Source organism: Acomys russatus, chromosome 25 (assembly GCF_903995435.1).
Source record: "Acomys russatus chromosome 25, mAcoRus1.1, whole genome shotgun sequence".
Taxonomy (NCBI): domain Eukaryota; kingdom Metazoa; phylum Chordata; class Mammalia; order Rodentia; family Muridae; genus Acomys; species Acomys russatus.
In genome coordinates this window covers 16,897,271-16,917,321 of record NC_067161.1, presented here as the reverse complement: position 1 = coordinate 16,917,321, position 20,051 = coordinate 16,897,271, and the positions used below count along the sequence as shown (strand labels likewise).

The 20,051-nt window shown below is 47.6% G+C and overlaps 1 protein-coding gene across 1 annotated transcript in view; it reads left to right on the top strand.

The window, feature by feature from the left end:
• The window catches only part of Dock2 (dedicator of cytokinesis 2), a 403,715-nt gene extending 384,035 nt beyond the window's left edge, over positions 1-19,680 (top strand). The window contains exons 45-52 of the mRNA XM_051167750.1: positions 6,229-6,405; positions 7,744-7,827; positions 13,331-13,468; positions 15,152-15,279; positions 16,231-16,399; positions 17,408-17,528; positions 18,417-18,559; positions 19,527-19,680. Coding sequence (XP_051023707.1) covers positions 6,229-6,405; positions 7,744-7,827; positions 13,331-13,468; positions 15,152-15,279; positions 16,231-16,399; positions 17,408-17,528; positions 18,417-18,559; positions 19,527-19,589 — 1,023 coding nt within the window. The 3' untranslated portion in view covers positions 19,590-19,680. The remainder of the gene's footprint in view (positions 1-6,228; positions 6,406-7,743; positions 7,828-13,330; positions 13,469-15,151; positions 15,280-16,230; positions 16,400-17,407; positions 17,529-18,416; positions 18,560-19,526) is intronic.
• Positions 19,681-20,051: the final 371 nt, after the last annotated feature.

The window sequence follows — 20,051 nt, the reverse complement described above, 5'->3', positions numbered from 1 at the left end:
ACCAATAGGTCTGTAGCCTCTATTTCATAGGCATGGCCTAGGCCTTGGGAAAACAGAACAGTGATGATGTCAGCAAAAACCATTTATTGAACATATGCTAAACTGTCCATTACCAGGATCTCCTTTAAACTCCCAGGAACCTCAGGAATAGATATTTTTCCCACTTACAAATGGGGACACTGAGGCACAGAGTGAGTTCATAGGTTATCAAGGTTAAGGAAAAAGGTGAAGTCTGGTTTCACCTCTCATAATACCCTCCTGGTCTGGACAGCTTCCCTCAGAGTGCCTGTCCATTCGAGTGAGCCTTACCCTTGAAAGGAAGCAAATGATATGCTCTTAGATCACAAGACATGTTAACCTGTGGCAAATTTCAGCAAATGTTCCCCCACTCCAGCACTGTGCCAAAGGCTTTACAGCCCTTATCCTATGTGATCTCACAAAGTCCTGTGATGTGTATACGGTTGGCACACTCTATGCACAGGTCCTACATCTGTAGATCAACTGACTGCAAATTGAAAATATTTGGGAAAAAACTGCATCTGAACAGAACATGTAAGGATATATCTTCTTGTCGTTTCCCAAACAATGTGCTAAAATAAACATTTACCTGGCATTCGGTTGTACATAGTCCAGAGAGGATTTAAGGTCTATGGGAGGGTGTATCATGCCGTGTTGTAAAGGGACTTCAACAATGTGGATTTGGGTGTTCTCAGAGGGTCCTAGAGCCCAATCCCCATGGATACGGAAGGAGGAAGGAGGGCTGGACCATTGCTAACCCTGCTCTTGAGGGAAGAATCTTTCCAGGAGTCATACTTCTACCCATTATGCCTGATGGAGCCTATCCCTGGGTTGGCTCTGCAAGGCCCCTCTTCTCCAGCCATGCCAGCTGGACTGGAGCAAACTGGGGGAGCCCTTCCCGTATGCCTGAGCTCCCTGTCACTTTTCTCTTCAAAGTCCTTAATTCTTTCTAATAGACTACACAATTTTCTGAGCGATTATATTTGGTGTTTATTAAGCAAATGTGAAGTGTAGCGTTGAACTGTAGTTTCCACGGCAATAAAACTCCAGGAAGGCAGACGCTTTGTCTGTTATGCTCTCCCCACCATACTCCAAATGCCAAGAGTAGCCTCGGGCCCATAATTCTTGCTCAAGAATATTTAAGTAAATCAAATAAGTAATTACTATGCTGACCCCATCATGTCTAAATAGTTACCTTACATTTTCACTTCAGAGTTCTGAAATTAGGGGGAAAGCAGGCAACATTTTTTTTTTTAACTTTTTGTCATCCTGTTAGTTTCTGTGGTTATTAATTTTGATTGTGAGTTTGAGTCGCCTAGGAGATTGGCAAGGCACACTTCTGGGTAGGCCTATGACACTATTTTCAGAGAGAAATAACTAAGGCTGGGAGACCCAGCACCCCACAGTTTGGGTTCCTTGATAGAGTAAATGGGAGGATAGGGGAGCCCAGCCCAGTGTCAGTGCTCCATCTTTCTGCTTCTTGTCTGCTGCATTTGTGAGCTGTTCCATCTTGCCTTCCCCTTCCATGATGACTGGGCCCTCTGAAACTGTGAGCCAAAACAAGTTATTCTTTTGCCTGTTTCATGTGTGTCTATGTGCATGTGTGTGTATGTTCACATATGTACATGCATGTGCATGTTGTCACAGGAATGCAAACAAAACTAGTACATCGTCTCGTAAAAGGTATTGGGAAAACATCCCTGAGGTTGATTGCAGTAGATTTGCTCCTACTAGCCTCAGACACAGATGTCTCAGACACAGAGGTTTAATGCCCTGCTACATGACTGCGTTCCTAAGCATCTGTTTTCATTGTATGATCTTGTCTCTTATTTTCTGTTCTGTCCCTCATGTGGTGCTATGACTCCAGCACTGTGTGTCTAGAGGGGTGTTTTTAGATGGGCTTTCAGAAAAGGAGTCTTGCCTATTTGCTGAGGACTTGTCTTCAGCCCTAATCTAGGGAAATAACAATTCAGCTAGGCCACAGAAGGCAGTGTGATATTGGAAGATCATGATGCATCTCTTCATCTCAGTTTACAAATTAGGAACTACAAAGTATGGGATGCCAGAGCTGCAAGGGATGCCATCAAGTCAAATCTCTTCTAAGCCCAGTAGGATAAAATAAACACAAAGTCACATTAGGCCACTAGTGACTAGAAGACGCTGAAGCAAATGCAGGCAGCCAGCCCTCCTCCTACTGAGTTAATTTTTGGGGGAACCCTAGCTAATGCTTGCTGAGTGACAGATCCCTGCAGGCCACCACAGCCTGCTATTCTTCAGATTCCATCTTGATCACTGTCCAGTGCACTATTTTTGCATAGAAAGAAACTGAGGCCAGTGGTGAACTTGAACTGTCAAAGTAATGATAGTTGTTGACGCCTGCCCCATGCAGCGCATAGGACTTCTGGTGGGCTCAAGCAGATGATGGAGGTGGGAGGAGCTAGAGCAATGGGAAGAGATGCTGGCTTGCTGGGAACAGAAGTTACTTCCCCCTTTGGAAGTTACTTCCTCCTTCCTGTTCACCTTCACTGTCGTTCCCATGGGATTTTGCCTTAGGAATTCACTTTCTCTCCACAGCAAGCTGGACAAAGGTTATTTTGTCTGCACTGTTCACAGAAACTGAGATTAAGCTTGGCAAAGACGCCAGAGATCTAAGGGCCTAATAAAGCCCCAATAGCCAGTCGACGGCAGGCCCGGCGACATAGTCTGTTGTGCTGGTGGTGGAAGTCTGCCTTTGCAACCAAGAACAGCCCAGTTTCCCTCCCCAGCTCTGGCACCTACTGCCCTTAGGCGTGTATATTATTAGCTACCTTTCCATCACTGTGATAATAGACCATGGCCAAAAGCAACTTATAGAAAAACAAGCTTATTTTTGCTTGTAGGGATTCAGAGGGAAAAAGAGTCCATCATGGTGGGAGGCAATGGGCAACAGACAGCATGTCAGGAGCAGGAAGCCGAGATATCACATCTTCAACTGCAAACGGGAAGCAGAGAGAATGAACTGGAAGGAAACCAAGGCTGTAAACTCTCAAATCCTACTTCCTCCAGAAAGTCTGCACCACCTCCCCAAACAGCACCACCAACTGGGGACCAACTATGGACCCCTATGGTGGTCACTCTCATTCAAACCACCACAGAGCACCACTTCCCTTGTCCTTGAGTGTCACTCTCTCTTCCCCTGGGGATCATTGGCCACTCCTGGGAGAGGCAGTTCAACTGTATTGGGGATGAACAACTTTAGGAGTGGGTAGGGATTTCCAGAGTTGGTACATGTCTTTGGTTGGAGGTTTTAGGTACTAGAATGCCTCATTTGCATAGAGAGGCATTCCAGGGATCCCAGGTGCTTGCAGAGTGACTTCTTATCAAGAGAAAGGAAGTTGAACTTATAATTTCCCTAAGGACTACGTGATATTCTTCAGGTAGAAGAGTATGGGGATCTGAGCTCCCCAGGCAGAAAAGAGGAAGCCCTGCTGACAAATGGAGTCCTCCATTTTGCTGTGAGCTCATGGCTTTCCAGTCATGGTGGACTGCAACCTTAGCAGTAGGGTTTCCCAACACTTGTGAGTATGCACAGACTGTCATATCAGGTGATTGTTCATAAATTGAATCATCTCTGTTGCCTGGTTTGTGATGTATTGTGATTTTTAAAAAATGTTGCTTTCTGTTATCAGCAGCTGATACCCATGCCTCCTTCCAAACGCAGCACCCCAAGTTCTACTCAGAACTATGTGCTTGCCCTGCTCAGACCTCATCTGTGGAGAGCAGAGCTCTTTCCCCACCAGTCTTTGTTCCTGACAGCTAAAATGAGAATTTAGATTTGTGAATCTAGAAATAGTCTCAAAAAAATGTGCAGGCAAGCCAGTCAATAAGCCTCATCATTTCTAGAGACTTGCCTCAAAGCCTGTGTCTTCCAGAAGCATCAGGCTGTTGTTAGCATTCGTGTGAAATGCTGTCCTCCTCAGCTGAGGGGGTACGTCCTCCTTTGAACTCATTCTGGACCCCAGTCTTGTAAAGCTCCCCAGAGTTGGTTTGTGTGCAAGGCACAAACATGGACTACACGGGTCTCAATTTTAGGCAATAGGCCAAGCAGTGTCCTCCAGTGCACACCCCTGGCTGTTCATATACGTGCGTGAGTCGATGTGCCTGTATGTATGCAGATATGGTTACTATAATTTGAATATAGGTGGTGTTCCCTGAAAGTCTGAATGTAAAATCCCTTGTCCTCAAAACAGTGTTGCTAGTAGGCACTATCAACCTTTAAAAGGCAGTGCCTTCAGGAATTTCTTAGATTAAGGATTAGAGGCTCTAAATCTCTCATTTTCTCTGCAGCACTGACACATTTTCCCCACTGTTGCATGTAGTGCCTTTACCTGAGGCCCAATCAAAGGAATTGCCTGATATTAGATTTTTGACTTCCAGAACCATGAGCAAACTAAACCTCTTTTTCTTATAAGGAGATTGCCACATGTCTTTAGTTGCAGTATCATGACACTGAGTAATAATATGGACGACAGAAAGATAATGATAATGACAGAGAATCTGTTCTGAGGGCCTTCTCACTGCAGAAGCTTCTATCTCTGTCCTCGTTACATTTCTATTGCTGTGAAGAGACACCATGACCAAGGCAACTTGTAAGGAAAATGTCTATTGGGGCTCACGGTTTCAGAGCGTTAGGCCCTCATGACCATCATGGAAGGAAGCACTGCAGCAGGCAGCCATGGTGTTGGAGCAGTAGCTAAAAGTTTCTATCCTGATAATGCAAGTTGGAGGCAAAGAGAAAGAGCCACCTGGGAATGGTGTGGACTTTTGAAACCTCAAAGCCCACCCCCCAGTGACACACCCCCTCCAAGACCACGCCTCCTAATCCTTTTCAAACAGTTCCACCAACTGAGAACTAAGTATTCAAACATATGAGCCTACGGGGGGTGGGGGGGGGGATTCATTCTCATTCAGAGCACTACAATCCCCGAAAGCGCACACTCAGAGAAAGGGCTGGGAAGCTGTGTTAGAACAAGAATTACAGAAATAACATACGAGTATGGCCACAGAGACTGAGCTGCACCTCTCATATGTGCTGTAGGTACAAGTACCGAGAAAACTTTGCAGTATCAGGTGATGCTTTACTACATAGCCAACAAGGCAGGCACAGCATCACCACCGTGATAGATGTGATACCTTTAGCTCCCTTCCTCCATAAAGGTTTCTCAGATTTCTTGCCTTTTCCCTTCCATCCTTTCCCACCAGTGATCATCTCTTCTCAGAATAACTGTGACGTCCTGTCCTGACACCCACAAGCGTTAGTGACAACACCTCTCAGTAGGTTTCTGAGGTAGGCTTTCTTACTCCAATCTTGCCAGTAAATAAGAAAGGCAAGGAAACTCGGCCCTGAGTCACACAGGTAGAAAACTAGAGCTGAGATTTGCACTCTTCACTTGTCAATGTACCAGGCTGTGGTCAGCAAACGGTGGTCCATGTCTGCATTCAGCCTGCTTCTGCTTTGCGGACTATAGTTCGGACAACTACACTCCTCCCATCCAGTGTTCCTGGCTGCTGTGTCTGCCTGCCAGTGACAGAGTGGGGTTGCTGCGGCTGAACCCATCTGGCCTGCAAATCCTAAAATATTTACTCTCTGGCCCCATTGCAGAGATGGTTACTGACCTCTAGTTTGGTTTTCACTCTGGATCATAAGCTTCTGCAAACTGTGATGTTTGTCTGTTGATCTTGCTTTCGGAGATGTGAAGGGGACGAGTTTGTTTTGTTTCATCTTCCAGCTTGCGGTCTCAGGACCTGCTGAGTGCCAGGCTGGGTGCCCCTGGGACAAGCTATCTTTATATTCTCTGGCTAGTTGCACACGCAATAGCTTCCAACCAGTACGGGATGAGTTGTCTTGATGTGTAGTTTACCCAGTTAACAGGGAAAGAAAATCTTCCCGGGCCCATGAACCTCCGACGTCATCGCAGAGCCTGGCAACTTCTGCCTTTGTGTCTCCCCAGAGAAATCCTTTTCCTCTCAGCAGAAAGCCAGCCAGCCTGTCCTTGGCCAGCAGGCAGCCCCCCAGAGCTGACTCATTACCTTCAGATCCTGCTGTAGCCTGGGCAGTAAGGAGGAGGGAGGCTGCCTTTGAATTCCCACCCAAGTGAAATCAATGCCAATGACAGCGCAGGTTCCTCAAGCCACTCGCTCAGGCTCTTCTGCCAATCTTGTTTCCAACAGAGCACGATTAGCCCTCTGGAGAATGCCATTGAAACCATGTCCGCAGCCAATGAGAAGATCCTGATGGTGGTGAACCAGTACCAGAGTGACGAGAGCCTCCCCATCAACCCGCTCTCCATGCTGCTCAACGGGATCGTGGATCCTGCCGTCATGGGAGGCTTCGCCAAGTACGAGAAGGTGAGGGACCCCAAAGCTTAGGCTTCCCTGTGCCTGTCCCTGCCTGATTCCCAAAATGGACACTCAGCTTGGTTGGCCATCAGCTTCCAATCTGATCTCCCGTTCTCCTTCCTATCCTCATCCCACACCTAGATACAGAAGAAGCAATTTCCCAAGGGTCTCCAGTCCCCTGGCACCATTGGGCATCTTTGTTGAGAAAAGGCTCAGAGGTGGCCACAAGCCATAAGCCATGACGTTTGGTAAAACCCACCTCTTCCACGGGAATTTTGAAATAAGATAGACATAGACCCAGGAAAGAAAGAAACTTGGATCTGAACATGCAGAAATCTGGGAGGTGAACTCCACAGGCAGAGGCATAATCTAAGACATGCAGGTCACGGGGTCCCTTCAGGAAGCCCCACATATTTGAGCCCAAGATTGAATATTTGATCCTCCTGGTGCAGGAGTCCAAAAGGAAATACCAGGGGTTATTTTGAGTCCTGGTAGCCTGTATTGGAAAGGACAGTGTGCTAATAGGAAGATGTGGCATTTCCTAGCATGTTGTAGAGTAGAAAGTCCTGAGATGGCTTTCAACTCACAGACCCTGGAAGAGGAATGACTTCCTCTTTCTATAAAACCATATGATACATTCTCTGTCCTTCGGTGTGAAGGCAGGAATGCCCCAGTATGCACCAGTTCAGAGACAGGGACCCCCCATCACTCACTCTGTCCTTTTGGCTACCCTGTTACATCTGTGGTCACACTTTGCTCAGTCCTCAGGGATGCCGCAATATGTCTGCATAGAGTTGTGCATATGACAAGGATGGGAACTCTGAAGACAGAAGGGAGGAATGGAGAAGCCGTGAGGGAGACTGGGAGGCGGGCTTGAACAAGAACCAGAGGAAGTTCCTCACTCAGCTCTTTTTATCCAACAATGATCTCCAGGAGCTTCCAGATCCCTCCCAGGCTCCCCAACACAGGAATCCCTGCCCTGAGCTCCCATCCAACTCAAGCCCCCAGAGTTTTGGTTCAGTAGAACCCAGTTGGGACTGGAGAATATGTGTCAAGTTCTCAGTTCAGTTTCCAGGGGAGCTGCGCCTGGTCCTGGCGCCCCACCTTAGGAGTACTTTCCTGGAGTCTGCAGCCCATTTCCAGTGGGTGCTAATGTGAGCCTCCAGTAAAACAAACAAACAAACAAACAAATAAATAAAATAAAGCTACAGCAAAGTCCACCCCTGGACCCTTGAAACTTCTCTCACATCAAGTTTTCTCTCAACACCAGAGATTGACCATGTGTCCAGCCTGACAAACAGAAAATCTTAACTTCTCACTCGTCCCCCACCCCTACCCCAACTCCAGGCCTTTTTCACTGAAGAGTACAGCAGGGAGCACCCGGAGGACCACGACAAGCTAAGCCGCCTCAAGGACCTGATCGCATGGCAGGTAAAGCTTAGCTGGGCATGGGAGCATCCATCCAGGCCCTCTCCTTGGCCCAGTTCTCTGGCCCTCAGCTCACCTGGCCTGGCCTGACTCTACATGACCTTCCACTCCTTACCTTTGGCTCCTCTAGGACACCTGAGCTGGCCCACCAGGACACATAGTTGGGACATCTTACCCTTGAGTGTCGCATAGTGCCAGGCAGGGATGGATGCTATGGCTAGAGGTAGTTGAGATTGCTTTCTTTGATGTTAAATTCAGGAGGCATCTTTTCACAGCGGGGCTTAAATGAAAACCCTACATCCACACATCTACCACCAGCTTGCACCAATCAGACAATAGAAGGCTTGCCCCTCCCCTCCCCCACCGCCACCTCCTTTGGGAGGCTGACCCAGTTTGTTGCAGCTCATGAGCAGATGGATATCAGCTTCTGCAAATAATTGAGGTCTTTGTTGGGCTGGCTCACGGTCAGAGGGTCCACATCTGCCTAGCTAGACCAGATCTCAGCCTGAGGATTTGTTATTTGTCTGCTTCCATGCCGCCCTGTCTTGTTGCATTCTTCTCCTTGCCCACTTTTCTCCCCACCTCCTTCTGTGCATCTGTCTGCCTCTCTTAGAAGCTCTTGGCTTCTCCCTCTCTGTCATTTGCCTCTCTCTGCCTCCTACGCCCCTCATATCTTCCTCCTCTCCCTCCTCTCCCTGCCTTTCCTTTGCTCTCCCTTTCTCTTTTATTTCTCTATTCTTTTTTTTTTTTTCCAAAGAAGAAACAATCTGCTGGGTCCCTCCTTTGGAGGCTTTCAAAGAACCAGACCTCTCCCGCTTTAGCCCCATGACAGCCTCCTCAGATACCTGCCAGGTCTGGGCCCCCTGCAGATGGCACATGGGTGGACAGAGGTGGAGTAAGCTAGTGGGGAGTGAGCAGGGGCCTGGGGCCAGGAGTAACAGTCTGCAGGCTGCCCATCCCCTCCTCCTCCTCCTCCCTCTTTTTCAGTCACCAAGCAAAGAGAAGCACGCTTTCCTTGGCAAGGAGTGTAGTTACTCCAGGGAAATCAGGGGCTGAGAAGCATTGGGTGCAGACTCTTTTCTTAAAATAAGTATTCCTAATTCAGGTCCTTCCCTGCCACTGCCAATTTATGCAAAGTGGGACTTTAAAAATGAAACGCTGAGCGAGCACTGCAGACATACTTTCCCTGAATGCATTAGGTGTGTCTGGGATTTTTTTTTTCCCTCTGCTTCCCACTCTGGGCCACCCAGGAAGCTTAAATATCCCTCAGGTCTCTCCATCTTTCTGGGACCATCTGTATCCTTTAATACTCAAATGATGACAGGTCCCTTGCCAACCATCTGAGGAGCAAGAAGGCCAGCTGAGTGGGTCCCTTCCCTGGATACTTCTGAGGCATCCCGGGAGGACTGTGGGGTCACACATGTTGATTTTGTGGCTGGTGTTTTAGTCTGCGCTGCTGTCAGGACTCTGCCAGGCGCCTCTTTTCATCTGGTTCATTCTCTGGCCTGAGCCCGCTGCCTTCAGAGTATGGGTCTCAGCCTTGAAGAACAGTTGTTGCAGGCCATCCCTTCTAAGAACACCCTTCTCCTGTCTTGGAGCTATTTAGAAGGGCTCCAGATATATAGATGACAGACTGACAGCTGTAGGCGTTAGAACTGCCTCCAAAATTACGAGGCGCATTTGGGCAGCACCCCCTGGTGTCTCCCTTTTCCATAGCAGGGCCTATGGCTCCGAAGGCCACAGGTTACAGAGGCCTTTTAATCCCAGAGGAAAGTGCACTGGGCCACGTTGCTTCTGCTCTGCCCAGTTTCCCTAATGCATGTGCATTCTAATAGTGCAATCCTGCTGTGTAGGCACAGTGCTGTTCCTGTCATTACACTCAGCAAACCAGCTTGCATGCTTCTCTTCCATCCACTCTCAAAGCCCTTGTTTAGGAGGGCCCACACTGTGGTCCCAGGCACAGTGCCAGGTAACACAGAAATACGGATGGGCAAACTTGAGCCTGTCCATTTAGAGCTTAGCCCCAGGGAGGAGGACATTGTTTACAAAGCTATACGCACTTTGGGGTTTTTCTCAACTCAAGAACCTTAGACTTTAAAGGGGAACGGCCTTGCCTTTACCAAACCAGAAAAAGCTGAAGCTTCCGATGTGCCGTGTGTGTCAGAATTTGTAGATTACAAGATTTAGCATCTTTCTAGATGTTCTTTTTAAAGATTTAATAGCATGAGACAATGGCTACAGTATATTATTCTCCCAAGCTTTTTGTTGTAAAACATTACATTTAGGGAAATGCATATAAAGATATATGGTTCTTTGGTTTAGCGCTTAGCGGCCATGGACTTTTTGCCGTCTCTCTCCCCAACCCCCCGCCCCGAGATATACTTCCTCAGGCACCCCTAGAGCCACCTTCTGTAGTCATCACCACCGCATAGGCTGACCACTTTCCTAATTTTCTAAAAATCATTCCTAGCTTTTTAAAAAAATTCCACTCCCCAAGCATGCTTTCCTAGGCATCATAGTTTGCCCCGGATTCCTGCTGACCTACATATAAACGGAACCACCATCTACAGTTCTCTGTGTCAGGCTTGTGAAATTTGCTCACTTTGTTGCACCTTGATGTCATTTGCCCATGCTGTCTAGAAGTCCATAAGATAGATCTTGTAAAGATACGAAATGTATTAATTTTTCTTCTGATTTCAGAATAGGCTGGTTTCAAAACTTGGTCGGGGCTCTTGACTGTATCTTCGTTGGGTTATGTTTAGACCTCAGAATGCTTGGTCTTAACACAGGAGAAAGTGTAGCTTTACTATATGTTGCTAAATTTCTATCTGCAAAGGTTAATCAATCAACATTACATAAATAAAATATACAGTCCATGCTATTATGAATCCAGCTTCTTTTACAGGACACAGTATCTTTAAAATTCACCAGGTACTGCACATATCAATGGTTTGACTTCTTCTAAGTTTTTCCCTGTAAGTATGTAGCATACAGATATTATGTCCATTTATTGACCCGTCCTCCTGTTGGTAGCTATGTGTATGCTTCATTTCCTCAAGGTACACCTAATAGTAGAATTGCTGGTTCACTGAAGTTCAGCCTTCCTGGGTATAAGGAATAGTCTCCAAAGTGTCTACACCAGCTTCCCTCTCTGCCACCAGACCTGAGAGTGTCTGAATCTCTCCCCATTCTCACTCATCCTCACAGAAAAAGTTAACTTTAAAAAAAAAATTGCAGCTGTATTATGATATCCTTTCTGATCACAGTGGAATAAAACTCAAAATATATAGTAAGGTAACTTTAGAAGCTATATGCATAGATGGAGACTGAATGACTCTTTTAAATGAACAATGGATCATTGAGGATATGAGAAAGGACGTTATAAAGATCCCTTGAACCAAATGAAAACAGAAATACAATATACCAAACCCCATGGGATTTAGCAAAACCTCTATGGTAAAGGAATGGCGTGCTCAGAAGGGAACATACATATTCCGAAGCGCTTGGTGGAGTGTTCTGTGAATGCCAAGTCTGGCTGATGTGTATTTTTTTGCTGGCTTCTCTTGGTCTGGTTAGCCTGTGCATTGGAGAGCACCATGTCACTGGGCATCCTCTTCACTCCCTCTTAACACCTTGAGATTGATGCTAAGCTGACCAACTTTATTCTACTTTAAGTCTTACTATATTATCTTTATGGAAGACCCTTTTGGTAGTATTTTTTAAGTAACAGCTTAAGCTCTCTGTAATCATTCCTGTACATTCATTCATCTGTCCCTTTGTTCCTATTCTCTGTCCTGCCTGTTAGTTTTGGTCCTGTCTCCTCTGGGTGAATTTCCTCCAGTGTCTGGTGACCCCTGCAGATCCATCCTAATTCATAGTGAAGGTAATTGCACATCAGTGTGCATGGGAGAAGGCTCTGTCAGCAAACTGGCATCATTGTCTGGCAACTGAGTGACCCACATGTCTGGACCTCCACACCTGCATGGGATGCTTAGGTCCTGCAGAAGAAGACCCTTACACAGTTTCATGAGAAGATGATCAGAGCTGCTACACTGGGCAATTTGGGAACTGTGCAGCGGGCAGCTCACTGCCCATAAGCACACTGCCTTCTCATCCAGTTGTTTTCAGTCTGGTGGCGGCTGCTCCTCCTCCTGCCCTTGGGTCTGGGGCCTCTGGTTTCATACTCTAACTGTTTTAGAGGACAAGTGCCTGCTTCTTGGGAAAATGAGAGCACATTCTACCTAGCTGCGAGGTAAAGTGGTGGGCCCCTCAGCTTTCCCATGACATCCTTGCTTCTGCCCCTGAGTGTGTCCTTCATTCCTAGAAGCATGCTGGCCTCTGGCAGCCACCAAGCCCTTCTCTGCTCTTGGAGGTCAGTTCCAGCCTCCAGCTATCTTCCTCCTACACACGCTAAGGCACATTTATAGCTGAGTGCACATCTTGCTGCAGAGTGCGTTTTTCTCTTCACTTCTCTCAAGATATCTAGGAGGAGACAGAAATGCCTTTACCCCGCCCTGGTGGTGGGGGGTGTTTTTCTAAAAAGAATCTATCCTCTATCCTCATGGTCTTAGCTATTTCATCAGAGGGTAATGCAATTAACTTTCTCAAAATTTCCTTCTAGCCATGAGCTCTGGAGCTCTGTTCCTCCCCTCCCAGCACTCTAAGGGTCAGTGCACTCACTGACTTCCCTCTTTAAAAATAAATATTTTATTAATTTATTCATATACATCTCAGTTGTTAGCCCCTCCCTTGTATCCTCCCATTCCTCCCTCCTTCCCATTTTCCCCCTACTCCCCTCTCCTATGGCTGTGACTGAGGGGGACTTCCTCCCCCTGTATATGCTCATAGGGTATCAAGTCTCTTCTTGGTAGCCTGCTATCCTTCTCTGAGTTCCACCAGCCCTCCTCATCAAGGGGATATGACTGACTTCCCTCTTAAGGCAAACTGCACCTCTCCTACCTGTTCTTCCCTCACCCCTCATCTTCCTGAGATTTGACAACACTTTCTAGAAAACCCTCTACTAATAAAAGAACTTTCTGATACCAGCACACTCATAGCTTTGTTCAGTGGCCATGAAGAGTGTAACTGGGCCCCATGGTGTAAGATGTGCTGTGGCCTCTCTCCCTCTCTCCGCTCTCACCTATTGCCTGGCTTATCGTCATGGTATCACCTTGTACTTCTGAGTACTTCTTAAGCAAGACTGTAACTCAAGGCCCCAGGGGCTCCTTCTTTTCTGCTCTCTGAACTCTGACTCTTTGTCAGATTTTGGAGGAGTCAGATTTCTCTGTCTGTGGCCTCTAATGCCTGGGACAATCACAATTCCAGGGAAACAAGAGTGGCTGGGGTCACTGTTCCCCTGCATGACACATATTAAGGCTACAGCTGTCTCAAGGACCGTGGGAGTCTCTGAGCACCCGAAAGCTCCCCAGGAAGAGTTAGCAAGTCAACTTGAGTTCTTGAGCTAGCGCCTAGGCCGAGGCCTTTCACTTACCACCTCTCTTTTCAGATCCCCTTCCTGGGAGCTGGGATTAAGATCCATGAGAAAAGGGTGTCAGACAACCTGCGCCCCTTCCATGACCGGATGGAGGAGTGCTTCAAGAACCTGAAAATGAAGGTGGAAAAGGAGTATGGCGTCCGAGAGATGGTATGAGTAGAGCTGTGAGTGGGAGCAGAGAGGACTGTGGGAATAAGAGCTGAAAGGGACTGGCATGGGGAAACACTCTTAAAGAGAAATCAGTTGTTACACATTGGACCTATGGAACTACCAGTTAGCCAAGGAACCGTATAATTATAATGGTTACGTTAATGAAGCACTTAGTATGTGCTTGGCCTTCTATAAATCCAGTTGATGTATAACAGCGGATTGATTTAGGCAGGTAGCAGTGCTTTTTAAGTCCTAATATATCATTTTTCTTTTCGATTCAGGGACATTAAATAACTTACCAAAAGCTGTACCCCCAAGTTAAGTAAAGGCCAGGGTGTGTAGCCACCTGCATTGTCTCCAAAGCCACTATACCCCACAGCTTGAAGAAGACCCTGGCCATCACCCTCTGAGACAGTGTCTTACCTTTCACAAATATCAGAACTTTTTGGAGCCTTGAAGATTGTCTGCCGCAACCTTCTTGATCTATAGACACCCAGGGAAAAGCCATAGTCCCAGGAAGGGCCCAGGGCTGAACCTGGATCGTTTTTCTTCTAAGCAGCAACAAGTTGACCTTTTCCACACTCTCTTCCTAAAGCACAATTCTGAAGTTAAACACTTGGATTTAGGCCAGACTTTCCAGGCTGATAGAATAATCCTTCCCCCCAGTTTAGACATCAGCCACAAACTCCAGGCCCCACACTTCTGCACACAATGATTATACGTTTGGGGGCTTATAGCGTATTTTTAGTGTATTTCACTACAAATCCTGATTCCAGTGACTCAACAATTTTTCAACTTTGCCATGATTTCTAGGGCTAGATCTGTGTGGCCAAGCACTCTTGGAAAACTCTGGATTAGGGCACCTACATGCAACTCCAAGGCAGCCGTGGATAGAGAGGATGCCCGTGGGGTGGGCAGCCAATAAGCCACAATGTGTGGCATTGTTAGCTAGGGTGCTTGGTAGTCCAGGTAGACAACATGCCTTTTCAGATTATACTTTCAACTTAATAACAAAATTATTGGGATGTGATCTCATGAACCGGTGCACTTCTTCACTGAAGCTTTCAGTTGAGGACACAGATCAAGAGGAGCTAGGTAAAGGACACATAGAGTGAGGTAGGTCAGGGTCCTAAACATGAAACTTCCATGTTGTCAGGACACATCACCCTCGGGCACATTGGCATGTGCTTACCTACTAGGAAGCTCAATAGAGCTTAAGCGTGGAGGTTTTTTTTTTTTCCAGGGCTTTCACTACTCAGCCAAGATTGAGTGAATCATTGGCTATGGGCTGGAGATTCATCTCTGTCCCCTTTCTCCTGCCCGGAGGTTGAGTTGATAATGTATGGTTCAAAGTCTCAGAGCTGTAATTACAGGGTTGGTCTCCCTGGGACAGACCAGCCTCATCTCAAGCCCTCTCATTAGCATAAATAAAGATGGTCCATGAGGCCACTGAATAATACAGATGCTGCCTCACATGGGGAATCTTAAGGACTAGCAATTGTTCCCCTGGGATTGAGGCTGCTAGTGTTTATCCTGCAGGCCTGTGGTCCTGCTGGCTGGGGAGCTTTGCTTTGATGACCCTTGCCCCCCCCCCCCCGTTCCACTCTGTCCAGAGGAGGGGAAGGGTTCAGATTGCAAGGCCCTGCTCTGCTGGCTGCTCACTATTTGTTTTCATACCGACAGCCTGACTTCGATGACCGGAGAGTGGGCCGTCCCAGGTCCATGCTGCGTTCCTACAGGCAGATGTCCATCATCTCTCTGGCCTCCATGAATTCTGACTGCAGCACCCCCAGCAAGGCTGTGCCAGAGAGGTCAGCCCCCTCCTGGAGCTCTTGGCCCAGGCCTCCTTCCTGTTCGCTTTATTCCCCTAGCTGGGACCTCAGGAAAGCCTCAGAGCCGCTCAATGGGTTGCCTTGGCTGGTGCCTTTTTCTCTAGGACAGGTTTCTCTCTGTAGCCCTGGCTGTCCTGCACTCGCTTTGTAGATCAGGCTGGCCTCAAACTCACAGCGATCCATCTGCCTCTGCCTCCCTGAGTGCTAAGATTGCAGCTGGCTGGTGCCATTTTTTAAAAGCATCCTTGGCACCTGAGAAAGGCTGGTGGCTTTCCCAAGAATCCAGAACTCACTGCAGCCATCCCTCAACCCCCTCCCTACCTGCCAACACCACTACCACTAGGTTCCTTACCCACTGCTGTCTGTTAGTGACAGCATCTCTCCCCTAGCCCACACTGTAAATGCTCTTTCCTCTAACAGGGGTCCCATCCTTCCCACATCACCCCCACAGGAGCATGTGCCCTCCCATATCACCCACACCTCCTGCCTCATCCCTCATTTTGTCCTGGAGCCCTGTGGGTCTTCCTGTATGCATCATAGGCACCACATGCTCAGAATTCAGGCACCAGGACCACTGTTCAGGTTGGTGTATATCCCCACTTACTGAGGGGTGGCTCAGGGAAGCCAAGGGACTTACTCAGAGTCATTCAGCTAAAAGGCGAGCAGAAGTGCCTGGATTTGAGCCACATTTTAACCAGTTTCATCTCCTTGCCATCCCTCTTGCTTTTAGTGGTCTACCACCTTCAGCCATTCTAACCGTCATTTTGAGTGTTTGTGGATGAGTGACTTTCTCAATTTACTGTCAAGATAACTGATCTGACCTCAGCCCTGCAGTGATAGCTCAGTCAGCAGGAAGGTTCTCTTAGTTCCCTCCCCTCCAACCCCCAGGCTCTAACTACAGTTTGCATTGCTCCTCCTCATCACCTTTAGCTTTGACCTAGAGTCAGCAGCACCCAAGACTCCCAAAGTGGAGGAGGAGCCCATCTCCCCAGGGAGCACTCTGCCAGAGGTCAAGTTGCGGCGGTCCAAGAAGAGGACCAAGAGGAGCAGCGTGGTGTTTGCAGATGAGAAGACAGCGAATGAGTCCGAGCTGAAACGGGTAAGCAGAGGTGCCAGGTTCTCCCCGGCTCTCCAGGACATTGTGCCAGGCAGCCCGGGGCTCCCGAGAGGGTGGACTGTGTAGCCTGGCTCCCTCACCACAGTGGGTCTTAGAGGAAGGAAGCTGCCCAGTATGAGGCAGAGCATGCACTCATGCTCCATAGGCAGGATTTGAACCCAAGCCATCAGAGTGCAGAGCTTGAACGTCCACTGCAGGGGAACGCAGCCTGAAACCTCAATCCTTTTCCTTTGTTGCTGTCCTGGCTCCACTGTGCTTCAGCATGCCAGACTTTGTGTGTGGGTGTCTTATAAGTTAATAACATATATAGTTATTAAATGTGTTTTATGCCATTCTGTATAAAAATATATATATACACATGATATATATTCTGTATAAAATATAACCATATATAGTTATAAATAATATAATTATATTATCAGTGTGGGGGGCCTGGGGCAAGAGGATTACTAGAGTTGGAGGGCAGCCTTGACTACATAGTGAATTTCAGGGCAGCCTCATATACAAAGTAAGCTTTTATCCAAAAAAGAAGTTCAACACTAATATTTGCTAATGAAGAGATTTGGTATCATACAGCCCTGAGTTCAAGAGAAAGGTTTGTTAAAAGCATGCTCAGGAACTGCAAGGGAGTGAGCATTTACCATTATGTCAGGGTGGGGCTGATTCAAAGAGACTCCATAAACTTCCTAATGGGTCTCTGAAGGAATAGCATAGCATGTCTGCTATGCTCCCAGAGCACCATTCATCAGATAGTCTAACCAAATAGACCCTCTCCAGCACTCCTGGTGTTATACAAGATGCAACCTACACAACCACATTGGGCAGACTGACATGGAATGGTATAAGAATGAACTATCTATGCTGCCGGGTCCACAGAAGCCACTTTAAGCACTTTCCTCTGACCTTTGAGAACTTATATTTGCCCTATGCTAAGTGTGTGTGTGTGTGTGTGTGTGTGTGTGTGTGTGTGTGTGTGTTATATTCATCCAGCTTTCCAGAAAGCACGAGTTCATGAGTGACACCAATCTCTCGGAGCATGCGGCCATCCCCACCAGGGTGTCTATCCTCTCTCAGATGAGTTTTGCCAGCCAGTCCATGCCCACCATCCCAGGTATGCATTTGCCACAGCCAACTTTGGGGGAAGTGGTCCTGTGAGTTGCCAAGCTGTCAGGAGAGGAAGGAGGAGAGCTACTTCTATAGAGCAAGGCAGGCTGGGTGTCTGGGGCCAGAAGCCCATGGCTTCTGCACTCTCTTGGCATCCCCCACTGGAGGACGATGTGATCAAGCTCTATTGGGACAGAAGGGAAGTCTGCTGTCCCTCTGGGACCACCAAGAGTCCCTGCATTTGCAGGCAGCAGTTCCTCCGGGTCCAGGAATGTGCCTTTGGCACATCTCTAAGGTCCACGGCACCTCTGCTGACCAAGAAAACTCCTTCTAGATTTACAAAGCTTGCCACAGCATTTAATGGTTGTGATGTTCAGTGTGTATATGACATCCACCTATGCTCATGTCGTACTGTCCAGGGATACAGGATATCCCCAAATCACTTTCCATTCACCAAGGGAGGCCCACGTACAGCCAGGAACTCAACATCTATGCATCTACTTCCAATGTCTGCTGCTCTATGCAGGCAGGCTCTGTGCCCTGGGCTGGGTAGAATTGAACAAGACAGAACTGATGCTGCCCCCTTGGGGCGGAACAGTGCATGACAGAAAAGACATCTGAAATACCACCCTCCCCGTGGTTGCACATTCAAACCAATGCGCTGAATGTCAACCTCCTGTACAGACCAACTAGTCAGTGGGACTCAGAGTTCAGACTCAGTCATGCGTTCCCTGAAGGTACCAGCCCACACAGGGGCCCTCCCCTTCTCATCCCTCTTTCTATCCAGACACATCTGGACCACCCAAAGAACAGCCCTAGGCCTAAGATACTCATCCCATCCTCTGGGACCTACCTCTCTCTTGAACGTGCTCACTCATGTCTGGGTCCTTTGCAGCCCTTACCCTCTCTATGGCAGGCGTGCCTGGGCTGGATGAGGCCAACACATCTCCTCGCCTGAGCCAGACCTTCTTCCATATCTCCGATGGTGACAAGAAGACCCTGAAAAAGAAGAAAGTCAATCAGTTCTTCAAGACCATGGTGAGGATGCCAGTGTCTGGAAAGAGGGGGGAGGGGTGCTGAGAGAGCACAGGGAGAGAATAGCAGAAGGGGAGATGGGGAGGGCCTACGCAGGTGTGTGTGTTTTTTGCCTGTGGGTATGCACCTTTGGCTGCTCCCTGAAGAGCTTGGCCGGGGATCCTAATGCTGGGGCAGCTGTCCAGCAATGCCCACCATACAATGCTTCTTAGGGCTTCACTTAGCTCCTCTGAGTAGGACTGAGCCCAGTTCCGATGAGGCATGTGCTTCCGGGACCTCAGAACTAGTTGATGGCTAGCCTTGACTTACCCTCTATTTTGGAGATCCTCTCTGAGCCCCAGCAGTCAGCTATATCTTCAGAAACTAAGAGTACTTTTGAGGGGGTGGGGTGGGGCAAAGTATTTTTCTATTCTATTTACATTACCAAAAAGAAAAAAAAGAAAAGAAAAGAAAAGAAAAAGAAAAATCCTTCAAATTAAAAGTTGGTTTTGAATTACTGACTCTTGAAGTCCCATCTCCTGTTGTTACCCTGTCAGTCCTTGTCTGGGATCAAGAAGGTACAGACGTACTTCCGACCCTTCCGGCACTATGAATCAGAGCCGAGATACTATAAAAATCACAGGTTGCCTGAGAATCTGCGAGTGTGAGTCAGGCACCATGCTAAGCACTTTCCTGTCTTTATCCTGTTTGATCCTCCCCTGTTCCAGAAGGTGGTTTTTTTTTTTTTTTTTTTTTTTTTTTTCAGAGTTAGCTCAGCCATGTGCAGAATTCACACAGCTAGCAAGGGGGGGCGGGGTCTATGAAACTTCCCCGAAGCAGCTTTCTGACAAAAATTCAAGGTCAAGGTCATAGCAAACTTCTTCTGATCACTTGTCTTTAGCATAAGTCAAGGTTGTGAGGTCTGGGGTACTTCACGATGATGCATATAAGAATTCCGTCTTGCTATGTGTTTGTGTGTCTTCCCTCAAAGCTGGCCAGCAAGTCCAGTGAAGAAGGCAAGCAGCCCCCAGACTTTGTGTCCACAGACCTGTGAGGCACTGCTGCGCAGAGCACTGTGGGAGCTCCAAGGGAGAGGCATGCACATGACCTTGGAGCCCCATAAGCAGACGAAGCTCTAAAATAGACAGAGGATAGATCGCAGTGGATCCCCCAGAACTCAAGTGACGAATGCCTTGCATCTCTTGTGGCCACCACCATGGTGATGGATGGCTCAACACACATGAAAAGCCTCACCGTGGATTCTTGGCCCTCAAGGAACTAGCATGGGACAGATGGATGCTCTCCCCAGCATCCAGGGCATACACGTCATAACTCAGGTTCGCAGCTAGGAGCTGTCTTTTGTTTCATTCCTAAATCTCAGCACTTAAAAAAAAAAAAAAAAAAAAAAAGAAAAGCTTCTAAATGTTCTATTTTCAGTTAACATTTTTGTACTTCCACATTTAAAAAAAAAAAAAAAATACACCTCTTTCTACTTGATCATCTCCAAAGTGTTGCT